At 33.2% G+C, this 15530-nt stretch overlaps 1 protein-coding gene across 1 annotated transcript in view; it reads right to left on the reverse strand.

The window, feature by feature from the left end:
- Nucleotides 1–106: 106 nt before the first annotated feature.
- LOC145318621 (uncharacterized) overlaps nt 107–15530 on the reverse strand; it is a 48046-nt gene continuing 32622 nt past the window's right edge. Inside the window, exons 3-12 of the mRNA XM_080160012.1 lie at nt 6158–6236; nt 5713–5777; nt 3781–3875; nt 3418–3534; nt 3078–3163; nt 2694–2745; nt 2334–2378; nt 1642–1887; nt 1160–1266; nt 107–347 (exon numbers count right to left, since the gene is read on the reverse strand). Coding sequence (XP_080016138.1) covers nt 122–347; nt 1160–1266; nt 1642–1887; nt 2334–2378; nt 2694–2745; nt 3078–3163; nt 3418–3534; nt 3781–3875; nt 5713–5777; nt 6158–6236 — 1118 coding nt within the window. The 3' untranslated portion in view covers nt 107–121. The remainder of the gene's footprint in view (nt 348–1159; nt 1267–1641; nt 1888–2333; nt 2379–2693; nt 2746–3077; nt 3164–3417; nt 3535–3780; nt 3876–5712; nt 5778–6157; nt 6237–15530) is intronic.

Below are 15530 nucleotides of genomic sequence, written 5' to 3' on the forward strand. Positions count from 1 at the left end.
ACACTTTGAAAGTTACTATTGTTTCAATAAAATTTTGTAAAAATTATACTAGCTGTCAATATGTTGCATATGAGGAATAACTTACAAGGAAATATTTGCAAAAAAAAATAGAAAATTTATTTTAAGTCGTCTGTTCCTTAGAAGTTGAAGTGTAATGATTCGCATTATTTTTGCTGCTTCCGACATAGGTCGAGTCCTCAAGATGCGCGGAGATACCGCTGGTCTGCGGCTTGGCGTACTGATGGTTGCGCGGGCTGGCGTACGGGTCCTCGCGGCCGCGGCTGATTAAATCTTGTTCTTGGCCGCGACGCGGCACGGCGTACTGCGGGTTGTCATACTTGGATATTCTAAATTATTATCATAATTAATGGTAGAAGCATCTTATAGTGCCTAATAAAAATGACGTCAACCAATACAAATGACCAATGATAGGCCAGTAAACATTGCAATTGACCAATAGTAAAATGTGTACTGGCCTATCATTGTTTATTAGTATTATATGACGTCATTTTTAATTAGGCACTATAAGCTGCTTCTTAAAGGTAATCCAAATAGCTTTGTTTATCTAAATACTAACTTAGATTTTATCATCAATATATCTTTCATCTTGATCTATCTGTCTATTGGACAAATATATATTTCATGAAAATGTTTAAAAGCTGGAGTTACTGAAGTCTACTGAAGTTAATATCTTTCTATCTAAAGTATGCTACTATCTATATATCTATCTTTTGTGTCTATCTATCTATCTATCCATCTATCCTACCTAGATCTGTCCCTAGAATTATCTCTAGTAGAGGGAGGACTCCTGGAGTCAATATCTTTCTATCTAAAGTGTGCTACTATCTATGTATCTATTTATTGTGTCTATCTATCTATCTATCCATCTATCCTACCTAGATCTATCCCTTGAATTATCTCTAGTAGAGGGAGGACTCCTGTAGTCAATATCTTTCTATCTAAAGTATGCTACTATCTATATATCTATATTTTGTGTCTATCTCTCTATCCAATATCCATCTATCCTACCTAGATCTATCCCTTGAATTATCTCTAGTAGAGGGAGGACTCCTGTAGTCAATATCTTTCTATCTAAAGTATGCTACTATCTATATATCTATCTTTTGTGTCTATCTATCTATCTATCCATCTATCCTACCTAGATCTATCCCTTGAATTATCTCTAGTAGAGGGAGGACTCCTGAAGTCAAAATCTGACTCAATCAAATATCCACTATTTCTCTCGGGATGGCTGTTATAGAAGTCCCTATTTTGTTAATTTTATTATTTGATCATATTTGTAAGAAATATGACAAGAAATGACAAATATTCTTTTAGTTTCAAAACCGATTAATATCTGCTGGATTAAAACCGGTTCATAGCTATACTGAAAATCAATTATAGCACTGTATAACAGACAATTTTCCACGAATATTGTAATAAAACTATTTTTCATTATAAAACCGCGAAGAGCTGTTTATAATACGATGCATATAAATGTCACGTTGACTTCTACATGGCGTTTGATATTTTTTGTAAGAAATAAAACATGTTTCTTTTTTACTTCTAAAGCATTTTTTCCTAATAAAATATGTTCCAATGCAACAACTAATAAAATTAAATCATAATCAAATAAATTTTCCTTGACGATGGTGGCCCCAAATAATCTCTCGACCCACTCCCCCCACCGCCGCCGCTGGTGTTCAAAAAATCCCGCGAACCACCATAACTTCCACTGACACTGCTATTCGGCGGGCCCAGATACTCCCGCGAGCCGCCAATCTGACGGCCGCGACGGACAGGCCGGCGCGGCTCTCGTTCCAGCTGGCGCAGGGTGTCCTTGAATTCCAGCTTACCCACAAACTTGTCGCGGACCTGGCGGTAATCCTGTAATAAAAAAAAACATAAGTTTGCATAACACTATACATCATACTCTAGGGACACTTGGGGTAGGAGAGGGGGAGGGGAGGAGAAGTCGACCCTTACTTTTCAATTTTAGTTTCAAAAAGAAAATGTAAAAACAGTTGGGTCTTTTTTTCTTAAGGCAATCTCTCTAGGGAGGGTTAGAATATCCATCTCGAAAATATTTATAAACTTCCCTGGACCTATGACTTAATGTAAAGGAGAACTTTAATGGCTCAGCGGTTAGCGAGATCTTAATCTAAAGATCTCATGTTACTCTTATATGGGATTACAAGCATTTTGGGTGATAAAGTTTGTAATACTCTAATCTTTTTTTAGTATATATATATGAATTTAATACGATTACTATTTCCCCCTGAAAAAAATATTAAGCCCTGTTTCATGGATATATAAGATGTTATGATACAGACCTGCGGTTGAAAGGACTGCCGTCTGTCAACTTTGCTATGTGAATCCTAAAAAATGGGAATATTAATTTTTATTTTGATTCTTAGGCTACAAATTCTTTAAAAATCAAGATACCTACATGATATTGTGGTCTTACTTTCTAACATAGTTTGTTAGTATAACAAAATAGTTCTTTATACATAAATTGCCAACCATAATATATTTAATTCCAATCTACATGATAAAATTTCTTGAATCTGTCATTATACATCTAGTAAAAGTCCTCAACTTGCTAGACTTGAATGACTTTCTTTATAGAAAAACTGCTCTGTCAGTCTGAATCCAAATTATTATGAAACGAGTATTTAACTTAGAATTTCTACCTTATTAAGTTTTCTGGGTAAGCTCTGGTAGTAATGGTCAATCAAAGAACCTCTGAAAATTAGAAAAACAAAAATATTAGATAATTAAGAAACATAATTTTTAAAATAGCAGTGTCGTGTGGAATGGGGGTGAGTTGCTGTGCTTGTCACTGATGTAGAGAAGATTTTGATCTAAACATTTTTTTTCAGTCACAGTTGCCTTTTTCAAAGACACCTATGGGCTAATTAGGGTAATAACCCCCTCCTCTCTCATAAATGTAAATCAAACTCTCAAAATGTGTAATTTTTACCCACCTACCCCCCCCCCCCAAAAAAATAAACAGTTTGAACATCAAGACATTTTTAACAATCTGAAGACGCCAGGAAAAGTATAAAGTAAATTACCTTGAATTTGACAGCTTTTCTGTAGACCCTGTCCTACTATGGGTGCGTTGACTGCTACTACTTATGACTAGACTTCGTCGATTTTCCTAAAAATTTGATTTTGAAACAAAGGCACTTTTAAAATAAAATCAGTAAACAATAGTCCTATATCTGATTAATACAACTAAGAATGATTGATATTAAAACGACATAAAGTTATATATATTAGCTAGCTACACTAACATCCATTTTTACCCTTTGATTGCACGACCTTTGTCAGGAAGTGTATACCTATGCTTGAAATTGAGTTGTGTATTATTTGTACCAAGACATTTCCCCTAGTAATTCAATAAGACATTACCTGATCAGCTGATTCAGAGTTTTGATTGCGCCTGCGCATAAAATCGTGCGCGCGGCTGCCGCGTCTGGATTCTGATTGGTCCATATTGTGCATCGGACAGTCGGTAGACACTTCAGACTATAAATGGTACAAATATGTTATATATATTCTGGAAAATCTCTTTTATATATGCCTTATTTAGGGTATCATAGATAAGAGGAGATTGAAAACTTAAAAGTCATTCAAAAAATGATAAATTAGTATATAAACAAAGTCAAATATCCCAATGAGTATTGACAAACTTACACAATGCTTACTTGAAGAAGTAATTTACTGCAATAATCTAGATTCAAAAAGGCTGCGCCACTAAGGAAATTATCAAACCTGGTGCTGAATTTTCAATACGACCCTGTTGAGTTCTTTGGATAGCTTGGTGAAGTCAGGACCAACGTTCTCAATTATGGCATTCGATCTGGAACCTAAATAGACAAATAAGTTTTATTCAAGTTTTGAGGTTTGCAACTGCAATCAGTACTAAACAAGGATGACAACATAGAGCATATAGAGCAGTTTAATAAAAAAAATCAAACTAAAAAGTCACAAATCTATTAAGATGTATAACGTGAAAATCTAGGAATCGAGCTAGCACCCCATTTAATTGACGAATCTTAATGAAACGTTGTGAAAAGTGTGAAGAATTTTAACATATTTAATCCCTGAAAACTTCAGGTTTCTATCTTAAAAAGGGGCCGAGAAAATCACGTTTCCCCCCACTCTGTCTTTGACAGACGGACGCACGGACGTACATTTCGAATTATATAGTATCTTCGCTACTAAAAATAGAATGGGTCATGAGGAACCCTTGAGGGGATACCAGCAAGGTTTGGCAGCTGTAAGCCACAGTGAAATCAACATTTTACAATCTTTAAAACCTGACACATATATGACAAACTCTGACTATTAGCCCTATGGGGAATGGGGATCTCATAACCGAAGTAAAAAAGGCATCAAAATACATTTGTGGTCTACTATTGCATTGGTTGAAGAGAAATTGCTCATTTTCATTAACTACCTCCATTAATAGAAATAAAATAATTAAAGAAATAAACTTGAAAAATAAATACTTTCAGTATTGCATCTAAATATAAGCCAATAAATAAAATTCATTTTTAAATTTAATTTATTGAGGAATTGACCCTCAAGAGTAAATAGATTTTTTTCTTGCAACCAGCGATGCCAACTAAGATTTTAGCTATGATTCATTTTTTATTAAACTAGCCCCCAAAGTTTTATAGTAACGTTTTTTATTTGTTGGCTTAACAACTTTGGGGACTTTCATTGAATTTTGATTGGATGGTTAATTAAGTTGAGTTTTCAAACGTTTCAACCTCTAATAATAATCTACAGAATTGATTTGTTTGTGTATCATCAATGGGGATATACATCAATCAATGGGCCATTGGCTTATTCCTTAGATTCCTGCATTCTCTCCCTGTTAAACTCGACAACCCTGTTGTAAATGAAGCAGAACTGACGACGACCCGACCCCGAAAATCTTCTGGGAATTTTGTCTCAAAATAAAACTAATTTTGATGAATTCTCTAAAAACACCGAGCGAGAGGGAAAATGGGCTGTTTACTAGACTATAATACCCAAAGTTTTATAATAACGTTTCTTATTATTTGGCTCCAATCTTTGGGACTTTTGTTAAATTTGGATTGGTTGGTTTATTAAGTTGAGTGTATAGATGTTTCAACCACCTATTGTAAACTACAGAAGGGGTATTTTTGTGAATTATCATCGTGTATGTACTTTAAATTTTGGCCATTGTCTTATCCCTTAAGATCCCTGCTAAAACATGTGTAGAATATTCTTGCTGTAGATTTATAGATAGATAGACAATTATGCAATACTTGTACGTCTGTTCTTTTTTATGTCAGTTCAGTAGAATATTGAAGGATAGGCATAGGTAAAATAAATTAAGTCCCCCCCCCCCCTTTTATTTTCAATCTGTTTACAAAAATAATTAAGGAGGTTTCAGAGATTGACTGACATTTAGAGGGAAAGAATCAAATATAACATAGAAAAGAAAAAACTCAATTTCCCCTTTATATATTTAATTTAAGATTCAGTCTTTTTGAACTTTTTTTTACTTTGATTTAAGAAATATTTTTTAAAAATATTTTAAGGACTATAGGCACCAAAATATACTAGTCAAAAATAATCTATAACCCTTTTTATAAGCTATAGGGTATTTGTTTTTATGTCCATTGTCATATCCCTAAATAATTTATTTTTCCCACAAATAAATGATACCTGAAAACTGGTCTAAATCTTGGTGAGCATTACTGTGTCCACCTGTGCTTGAGTAATTGTGGGAACTGACATCAATCACGCGACGTTAGTGGTGTTGATTATTTGTATTTTTGCATATGTACCATACTATCAAATAATCAGAAAAAAAATCAAATTTTATAATAACGTTTTCTTATTCGTTGACTTAACAACTTTCGGGACTTTTATTGAATTTTAATTGGTTGGTTAATTAAGTTGAGTGTCCCTACATTTCAACCACTAAATGTAATATGTACTTCAATTTATCGGCGATTGTCTTATGTCTGTTTTTTTTGACATTTTGCAAGTAATCCTTAAAATTCAAATATTGTAATATTAACTTTGCATGATTAAAATCAATAATAAATAACCCAATTAAAAAAACTGTAGTTAATTCTTAAATTTATATAAACACCACTAACGGCACCTGTTGGTGAAAACTGGAACTGAAGTTGTGGGAATGAGTTGCGGACTTTGGGAGGAAATGAGCGGTCGACCTACTGTTCCTGAAACAAAAATTAACAATTAGTTAAATCAGTCAAAATAAATTAGGGACAAAATATAATTTAAAAATCTATAGTTTTACAAGTAAGAATTTCTGAATGAAGTTATGTTTAGGTTACCGTTTAAGAGAATTTGGTATTATCCTCTTAGAATTTTTTTTTCAATTTGAAAATTTGAGTACCCCCCTCCCCCTTTATATTTTTATTTGGTTGTATTTTTCCTATTTCTCTTTTGATAAAATAACTACCGAAAGTGTTTCTGGACTTCCGAATTTTACAAGACAAATCGAACATTAGCGTTTTTTAGTAGCTTCGCTAAAAGACAAAGAGACGTACTGTCGTTAATTTTATTTTAACTTTTCGTGTTTAACAATTTTCACACTCAGCATCCAGTAGGCGATAAATTGGGTTGACATGGACACTTTTTATTATAATAAGAGATGAATAAAGCTTCCCTAAAAAGGAGCTCTTTTTAGGTCCAGTGGTTAGCGAGAGATTTTTGTACAGATATTTAGACAAATATTATGCACTAGCGGCTTCGCCCCTAGCCTCTAGGGGCTTGGCCCCAAGAGGTGATCAAAAAAAGTTAAGGTGAAATTCGTAAAAAACAAAATAGGAAATCTTCTACAAAAAAAAATGGGGGGGATTTTTTTGTTTTTGGGAGGGTTGGGGGTGTCCCACCCCCCAAGAAAATAACCTAAAACCACCAAAGGACCAGTAGGTATATTCCCTGAAGAGTAGAATCCGATCGGTTCAGTGGTTACCGAGATCTTAAGCTTCAGACGGACGGACGGACAGACATCAAGCTTTTTTGTATTATAGATATGATATGATATTAGAAGCATCTTAAATGCCTTTTCTACAATATGTTTTTTTAATAATTATCTCTGTATGTTATACGCAGATAGGTTGATAACAGTAGGCGTCAAAAACCTTCATTTAAAATTATAATAACGTTATGTAATAATCATTCAAAAACCAAATTGCCTTTATTCAAAAGTTTATGGATATTAAAAGGGACCGAAGTATATTTGTTTTTATCTGTATTAATTTAATGAATTATATATTTAACTAAACGAAAAACTAGTGGTAATGTCCCTTAGATCTTATCTATAATACAAAGTAGAACGATGTCTGTCCGTCTGTCTGTCTGTCCGTCTAAAGCTTAAGATCTCAGTAACCGCTGAACTGATTTGGCTCTACTTTTCAGGGATTATACCTACTGGTCCTGTGATGGTTTTAAGCTATTTTCTTGGGGGGTGTGACACCCCCAACCCCCAAAAAAAACAAAAAAAATCCCCCCCATTTTTTTTATTGCAGAAGATTTCCTTGGTCCTTTTTTTGCAGGAGATTTCCTTGGTCCTTTTACGAATTTCACCTTAATTTTTTTTTATCCCCTCTTGGGGCAAAGTCCCTAGAGGCTAGGGGCGAAGCCGCTAGTTTTGAAAAAAGTAATCATAAAAAAATAGGAAATTGTTATATTATTTTTTATGCAGAGATTTTTAGGGGGGGGGGGGACGAGCTCCGCTCCCCCAAATTAAATTGAAAGTGTTTAGCAAAGAGACAGATAAACATAAAGACATCATGTGTATTTTGCAATACTATAATACTAATAAGTTGCAAATATTGTATAACTCCAGCCAGGGGCGTCCAAGCTTTTTTATTTGGGAGGGGGGGGGGTAATCACCCCATTACCCCCCCCCCCCCTCTTGGACGTCTATGACTACAGCTTATCATTGTTAATTGAAAATTTATTATTAACTACTAAAGGTTAAATCAAAATTTACATGACTATTGAGGCATTTTATTGCTGCGTTCTTATGGATCTAATTGTCCTTGTTAATAGGTTGAATGAGCTTTTTTGAAAAGGCTTATTGTAGGCGTAGGGAGGAAAATTTAATCTTCATGCCAAGTTAGCGAGGTGTGCGCAAAAACCAGAACAAAACCTTCGCTATGAAATAGATGTCTTAGCTCAATTTTATTGTTAATATTCTTGTTCAAAAAAATGCTATTATTATATTAAAATAAGAGTACAGATAAGGGGCACTTGAGAAGGGGAGAGTCGAATTTGATAATCCAATTTATTATTTTAGATTATAAAAGAAAAAGTAAAAAACATTTTTTTTAGGGGGGGGGGGGGGTTGGTTCTCCCCCTAATTTTTAATTCTAGTTAAAAAAATTTACATTTTTTTTTGGGGGGGGGTTATTTTTTTCTAGGGGCGATTTCTCTTGGAAGGGTGGTGGTACCCTCCCCCAAAATAGTTATAAACCTTCCCGGGACCTATGAGAAGCTACCCTGTTAAGGAGAACCCGATTGGTTCATTGGTTACCGAGATCCTTTGGTACAAACAAACAGACACACAGACAAAGATCCTTTTAATTTATTATAAGGATTATAAGGATAAGGGTTTGCTTTATTTTATTTTAAGGAGCCCCTAGATGCTAAATAGATTTAAACCAATACGCTGCTTTGTACATGATTATCCTTGATATAAGAATTGCTAAGAATAATGTAAGTTTTTATAAGCTAGTTTGTGTAACAACCACGTTAGCACTAAAACTATTAACCTTTTAGTAATGGTCCCTAGTAAACAATTACATTTCAAACAACACAGACGTAAAGACAATGTAAATGAGTAAAATTCGGGAATCGTAAAGGATAAGAAAATGGACAATAAATTGATGTAAATCCCTAATAATGATATACAAAATTAACCCTAATAAAGATTAAAATTATAGATTGCAATCATGTCCAAAAGAAGCGCAGAAATAACATTTCATTTGAAAACAGTCAAAGTTCTTTGGGCTTTGAGTAGGCGGACAGATATTCTCTGTTTAAATAGCAGCTCTGCTGTCTAAAAAGCATAAAGACCAGCGTATTTAGCCTATTTCATGGCGGCTTATCAACCCGTATTTCAACCATTTTACGCCAACTTATCCCGTGTAGCTGTACAGGGATAAAAGGATAGGTCAATTGCATATAAATCAATTTCTCCACCAATTTACGTGTTTCTGTGGCTAGGTTTGAGAAATAAGACAGAGAAGAAAATAGCTAATGAACTAATATTTATTACATGAATTTAAAGACATCGCGTGGTGACGTTATTGAAAAATCATTAAATTTACTGAAAACCATTATTTGACCATTGCACATAATGTAAATATATCAAAGTAAAAGAATAAAGGGGTCACAAGATATATGCAACTATACCCATGGGGCGGGGACCCTGGGCCGAGCCCGTATTGGGTCTTTTAAATCAGATAATAGCGCCCGAAATATCAACATAGACGAGATCCATTTAATTTAGATGGTGGACAACACATTTTAAAAGATAATTTGACTGACATTTATATCGACATTGTGATCAATCACTAATATAGTTCAATTTTCAGCTGTCTTAAATATTCATAGTTTTTCTGTGATTATTTTATAAAGGGTAAATGATGAATCTTCTTGGCAAACATTCAACAATCTATCTAAAATTGTTATGCTATTAGATTTTTAAAAATATATGGATAGAGTATTTTAGGTAGAGAAAGAAATGGGGAGGGGTGGGGGGTAGTAACAGTAACAAGCCCTTTTCACTCCACAGGGGGAGCATTGGCCGCTGACAATTTGTCAATGTTTCTGTAACAATGTGGCTTTTTATGGACATGGGATAGGGTTGTCAGCCCTAAGCCCTTTGATTGCGGTGTAAAGCGTCCATTTGGTGGGGGGTAGAGGGTAGAGTAATATCCCTCAGTCATAAAATATTAAACCCCACAAAAAAATAGTTTTCGTAATTTCCTATTTCATTAAAAATCCTCGAAGGTAAAGTGTTAATTTAGCAATTTTTCCATCAATTAATAAATCCATTTTTAACCCTAGCACTATTAGATCTATCAAACGGTAATAATCATTTTCCATATTTAGTCAAGAAATAACTTTTAATAGGTTTTTATGTTGGGTGTTACAGCCATTAAGAGGACAGTCTTTGGGTTAATCATTTCATTATTGCAAAATTAGCCCATTCTGTAGATTACATTTAGTGGTTAAAATGTATGGACACTAATCTTAATGAGCCAAACAATAAAATTCAGTAAGAGTCCCCAAAGTTGTAAAGCCAACGAATAAGGAAACGTTATTACAAAACTTTGGTGACTAGTCTAATAAACAGCCCATTGTCCCCATCACTCCTGAACTGCATATGATGAAATATGACCTATTTTTCTCTTTAAAAATTTCCTTTAAACACCTCCCCCTTTTCATATCAATAGGCAAATCCCCCCCCCCCCCCAAGCCCATTCAGGATATAAGTCGTAAGAATAAGTTCAAGAGATCCTTCAATATTTAAATCATAATACATGAATTTTATCACTATACTCAATCATTATTAATTTCTTACTAAAGTGTATACTGTATAGGACTTCATTTTAGGCGCAAAGCCATAAATAGTCCAGCAGTTTGTTTTCTACTTTAAACACAATTCACATGATTATACAGGGAAAAGACTCTAAAGGATAACTAGGCATTTATAATAAATTCCTTCAGCCCCTCGGACCTGACAAACCTGGTGTCAATATTATTATTTTTATTTTATTATTCGTAGAAAATTGTCTGTAATACAATAAAATACATGATTTTCAGTAAGACTTAGAACCGGTTCTTATCCAGCTAATAATAATAGGTTTCAAAGCCATATTGGAAAGTATATTTAAGTTATTTAAAGCTGTTTTAGGGTTGAGAATGAACAGACATGCCATAAAAAGAGTTGCACTACTAAGAAACAAACAAGGAGGACAAAATCCATAAAATAAATCTTGAAGAACAAACGAAGGATTAGAGTTATAATGTAGATGTTCAGTAGTCATAAAGAAGAGAAAGATGGACATAATAAATAATAGTATGTTCATATGTATGTCTGTTGCAGTATGACTAACAGACAGGTGGTCCAATTAAGTTGTTTTATAGATACTCCTTAACAATGAGAGTGTTACTTAAAATTAGAGGAATAGTACCTTTCGTGACAACGCCCCTTAAGGGGTGATTCTTCGTATTTTTAAAATGGCCTTTTATAGGTTATTTTAGGTTAGGTTAGGTTATATTGGGTTAGATGATTGCTCCACAGGGTAAGGCAATTGGCCCCGCAGGGTTAGAGCCCCCCGCAGGGGCTAGAAATAGGAGAAAAGCTACTGAGAATTGCCCCTTAAGGTGCGTTGTCACAAAAGGAACTATACCCAAAATTAGTGGTCTATCTTTAACAGCAACAGAGAAAATAATATATCCCCCGCAACCTTACGGACAGACAAACAGACACCGTGAATTATATAGTAGCTGCGCTACTTACAAAACTATGTTAAACATACATAAAATGTTTAGTTTTTCCATAAAGGGACACAATATAGATCTTTGTCTTTAATGTGTTAATATACAGGTCTATAGATATAGAGGGACAGTCTATAAATATTTTTAGACAAAGCCCAAATTGTGTCAAAATTGCGTCAAAAATCATCCATGTGACACAATAAAAATGAGGAATTATCCATCTCTGTTTTAGAGGTTTTCTTTCCTACTTCTCCTCTCATCTCCCTCATTTTTATTACGTCACATGGATAATTTTTGACACAATTTGGGCTTTGTCTAATTTTTATTATACAGGACTACAGATATAGAGGGACATTTCATTACTTTAAATGTGTTAATATACAGGTCTTTAGATATAGAGGGACAGTCCATTACTTTAAATGGGTTAAAATACATGCCTACATATATAGAGGGACAGTTCATTACTTAAACTGTATTAAAATGTAGTGCTACCAGATATAGAGGGACATTTCATTACTTTAAGTGTGTTAATATACAGGACTATGGATATAGAGAGACAGTTCATTACTTTAAATGTGTTAAGATACAGGTCTATGGATATAGAGAGACAGTTCATTACTTTAAATGTGTTAATATACAGGTCTATGGATATAGAGAGACAGTTCATTACTTTAAATGTGTAAATATACAGGTATATGGATATAGAGAGACAGTTCATTACTTTAAATGTGTAAATATACAGGTATATGGATATAGAGGGACAGTTCATTACTTTAAATGTGTAAATATACAGGTCTATGGATATAGAGAGACAGTTCATTACTTTAAATGTGTTAATATACAGGTCTATGGATATAGAGAGACAGTTCATTACTTTAAATGTGTTAATATACAGGTCTATGGATATAGAGAGACAGTTCATTACTTTAAATGTGTTAATATACAGGTCTATGGATATAGAGAGACAGTTCATTACTTTAAATGTGTAAATATACAGGTCTATGGATTACGGATATAGAGAGACAGTTCATTACTTTAAATGTGTTAATATACAGGTCTATGGATATAGAGAGACAGTTCATTACTTTAAATGTGTTAATATACAGGTCTATGGATATAGAGAGACAGTTCATTACTTTAAATGTGTAAATATACAGGTCTATGGATTACGGATATAGAGAGACATTCCATTCCTTTAAATTTGTAAATATAAAGGTATCTATGTCGTTAAATGTTTTTTTATGTTTAAATATCTATTCTAATATGCCTATAATTTCATCCTTTCATTGTCTATACTTATCTAACTCATGTAGGAGGGTGAATTCTTAAGAAGAAAAAACAATGCTAAACAACTTTTAGGTAGTATTCAAAAAGCAGGGAAAGGTCATTGTTAGATAAAAGGGAGACTGAATTGAAGTATAGATCTTAAAAAGTTAAAAATTAATTTTAGGCAATTGGTATAGGATAAAAGTGGAGGATATGTTAACAGGGGAAAAATTGTCGTTAATATGGATCCCATTTATTTGTCAATACGTTCAACCAGAAGGAGGGAAGGATGAGGTAAAGGGGGTGGATATTATATCCAGGTGCGAGCATCACTTTGTCAGTGTACATGAAAATCTGGTGCAAGATCCAACTAAAAATATATTGATTTATGTAGCTTTCTGTCAGCAGACATGATAAAGTTTAATTTAAAAAATTTATTAAAATATTCTGAACTGCAAAAATCTGCAAATCAAATTAAAAATATCAAACGCTTTGGCAAATCAAAAGTATAACAGATTGTTTTATATTTTAACTGTGGATTTAAATCTTAATTTTAAACACTTAAAAGCACAATTCTTGATTGAAACACACTAAATTAGCAACCAAATGTTGTTTAATAAACTTGTCCCCTATGCTGGTTTCCTTATCTATTTGTTGTTAAATCATGACTTCTTAGGTTAAACAAAAGACAAATAAGAATAAATATATGAATAAGAAAGATCTTCCTCGTTTATTTATTGACAATTCCTGCAACAAATCTATTGAAAGCGTTCACTGTTATTGTTTGGCCACCTGTGGATATATTTGTTCTTGTCTGTTCTGAGCAGTATCAAATAATAAAAGATTTTAGTCTATTTGAATCCTGTAGTTAATATTATTTGTAAACCCTTTTCATTTTTGACACAAATCTATCTAAAATATATTTTTAACAAAAATATAATTAATCTTCAATAACTATATTCTTGAAAACCGTCTCTTTCTTCGGTTTTCCTTATAAAAAATTTGTTCTTTTGCCTAATTAGGAAATATAACAAAATAGTTATAGTTACTATAAAACAACTAAGAAAAGGCTATAAAAAATAGTATTACTTCCTCTAAGGCCATTCAAAATTTTATGAAATGTAAGATGCTTTAAAACGCAGCTACTCTATAATAGAGTATGATAAATAACAAGTCCAGTTGATTGACTTGAAAAGATAATTGGCTGTTACCTAATTGCATATTGAAAGTAGATCACACTGGTCTCAAAAAAAGTTAAACAAGTTATCTCATTAATTCGCTTAAAAACTTCGGGGACTTTTATTAAGTTTTGATTAGTTAGTAAAAACTAAAATTGTTAACATGTTTTCATAAATTATTATTGTATGTATTTAGAGAGAACAGTTTGTTTCTTATTATTTGGAATGTATATACATCAATCTTTTTATTTTTAGCTTTTAATTATTGTCATACTTTGACAAAATTTTATTTGTTTTTTTTTGTTACTGTTTTGTAAAAATATATTAACCAACCAAAGATGTGTTTTGATAGATTCATGACTGTTTTGGTCAATCTTGACTTATCTTTGATTTTTACTACAGATTTTTCAGACATTATTTGACTTTAAGGAATAATATCAGACAAAGCCCAAATTGTGTAAAAATTGTGTCAAAAATGATCCATGTGACGTAATAAAAATGAGGGAATATCCATCTCTTTTTTTAGGGGTTTTCTTTCCCACTTCTTCTCTCATCTCTCTCATTTTATTACGTCAAATGGATCATTTTTGACACAATTTTAACACAATTTGGGCTTTGTCATATTATAATTTTATCATTTCTAAAACAAATTATTTTAATTACAAAATCAAATAAAAATTCTGCAGGAAAATTATTTGTTATTCTATGATGTAAAGTAAAAGTTTGTTTGATATAACGTTCGTTCGTCTTTTAAGATCTCACAAACCGCTATATGTGTTTCTCAGTGAATACCCATACAGGTTCCGTGATGGTTTTAAGCTATTTTCGTAGAGGATAAGACTCTCTATAGGCTGCTGTGGTGTACACAGAGATTTTCTAGGGAGTTTATTGCTATACACCACTCCCCATTTTCTCTGGGGGTGTGTATTAACTAGGGTTGGGCCGGATACTTTTTCGGCCGGATACCGGATACCCGGCTGATTTCGAAACCCGGATATCCGGTTCCGGCCGGATATCTGGCCAACGTTCGATATCCGGCAAATTACCGGATATCCGGCCGGATAACCGGATATCCGGCGTCAAAAATCAGCCGGATATCATGTAACTGGATAGTTTTAATATCCGATATCCGGCCGGATATTAAAAATGACCGGATATCCGGCCCAACCCTAGTATTAACCCCCCGTACCCCTATTGAAGCACGCCTATAAGTTGCCTCTGTAAGAAAAATGTAGTAAATGATTGAAAAAGTTGTAGTTTAGTTGATTAATTGATTGCGTAGGAGTTGTTCAACAGGGAAACATAGTCTTTATAACAAGGACGATTACATCCAATTATTATTTAGAAAATCAATAATAGGTGAAATTTATTTAAGTAAAATTGGTATTTTTTTCCCAGACAGTCTTTTCTTAACTTATCTACTTTTACTTTAACCAGGCACAAAAGAAGTAAAATATTTCCTATTACATTACCCAAAAGAAAAGGTGTGATAAAAATGAAAAGAGATAATAGGAGGAAAATAAGATAGAAAACACAACAAGCATTACT

Source organism: Acartia tonsa, chromosome 5, assembly GCF_053477335.1.
Source record: "Acartia tonsa isolate MP-2025a chromosome 5, ASM5347733v1, whole genome shotgun sequence".
Classification (NCBI taxonomy): domain Eukaryota; kingdom Metazoa; phylum Arthropoda; class Copepoda; order Calanoida; family Acartiidae; genus Acartia; species Acartia tonsa.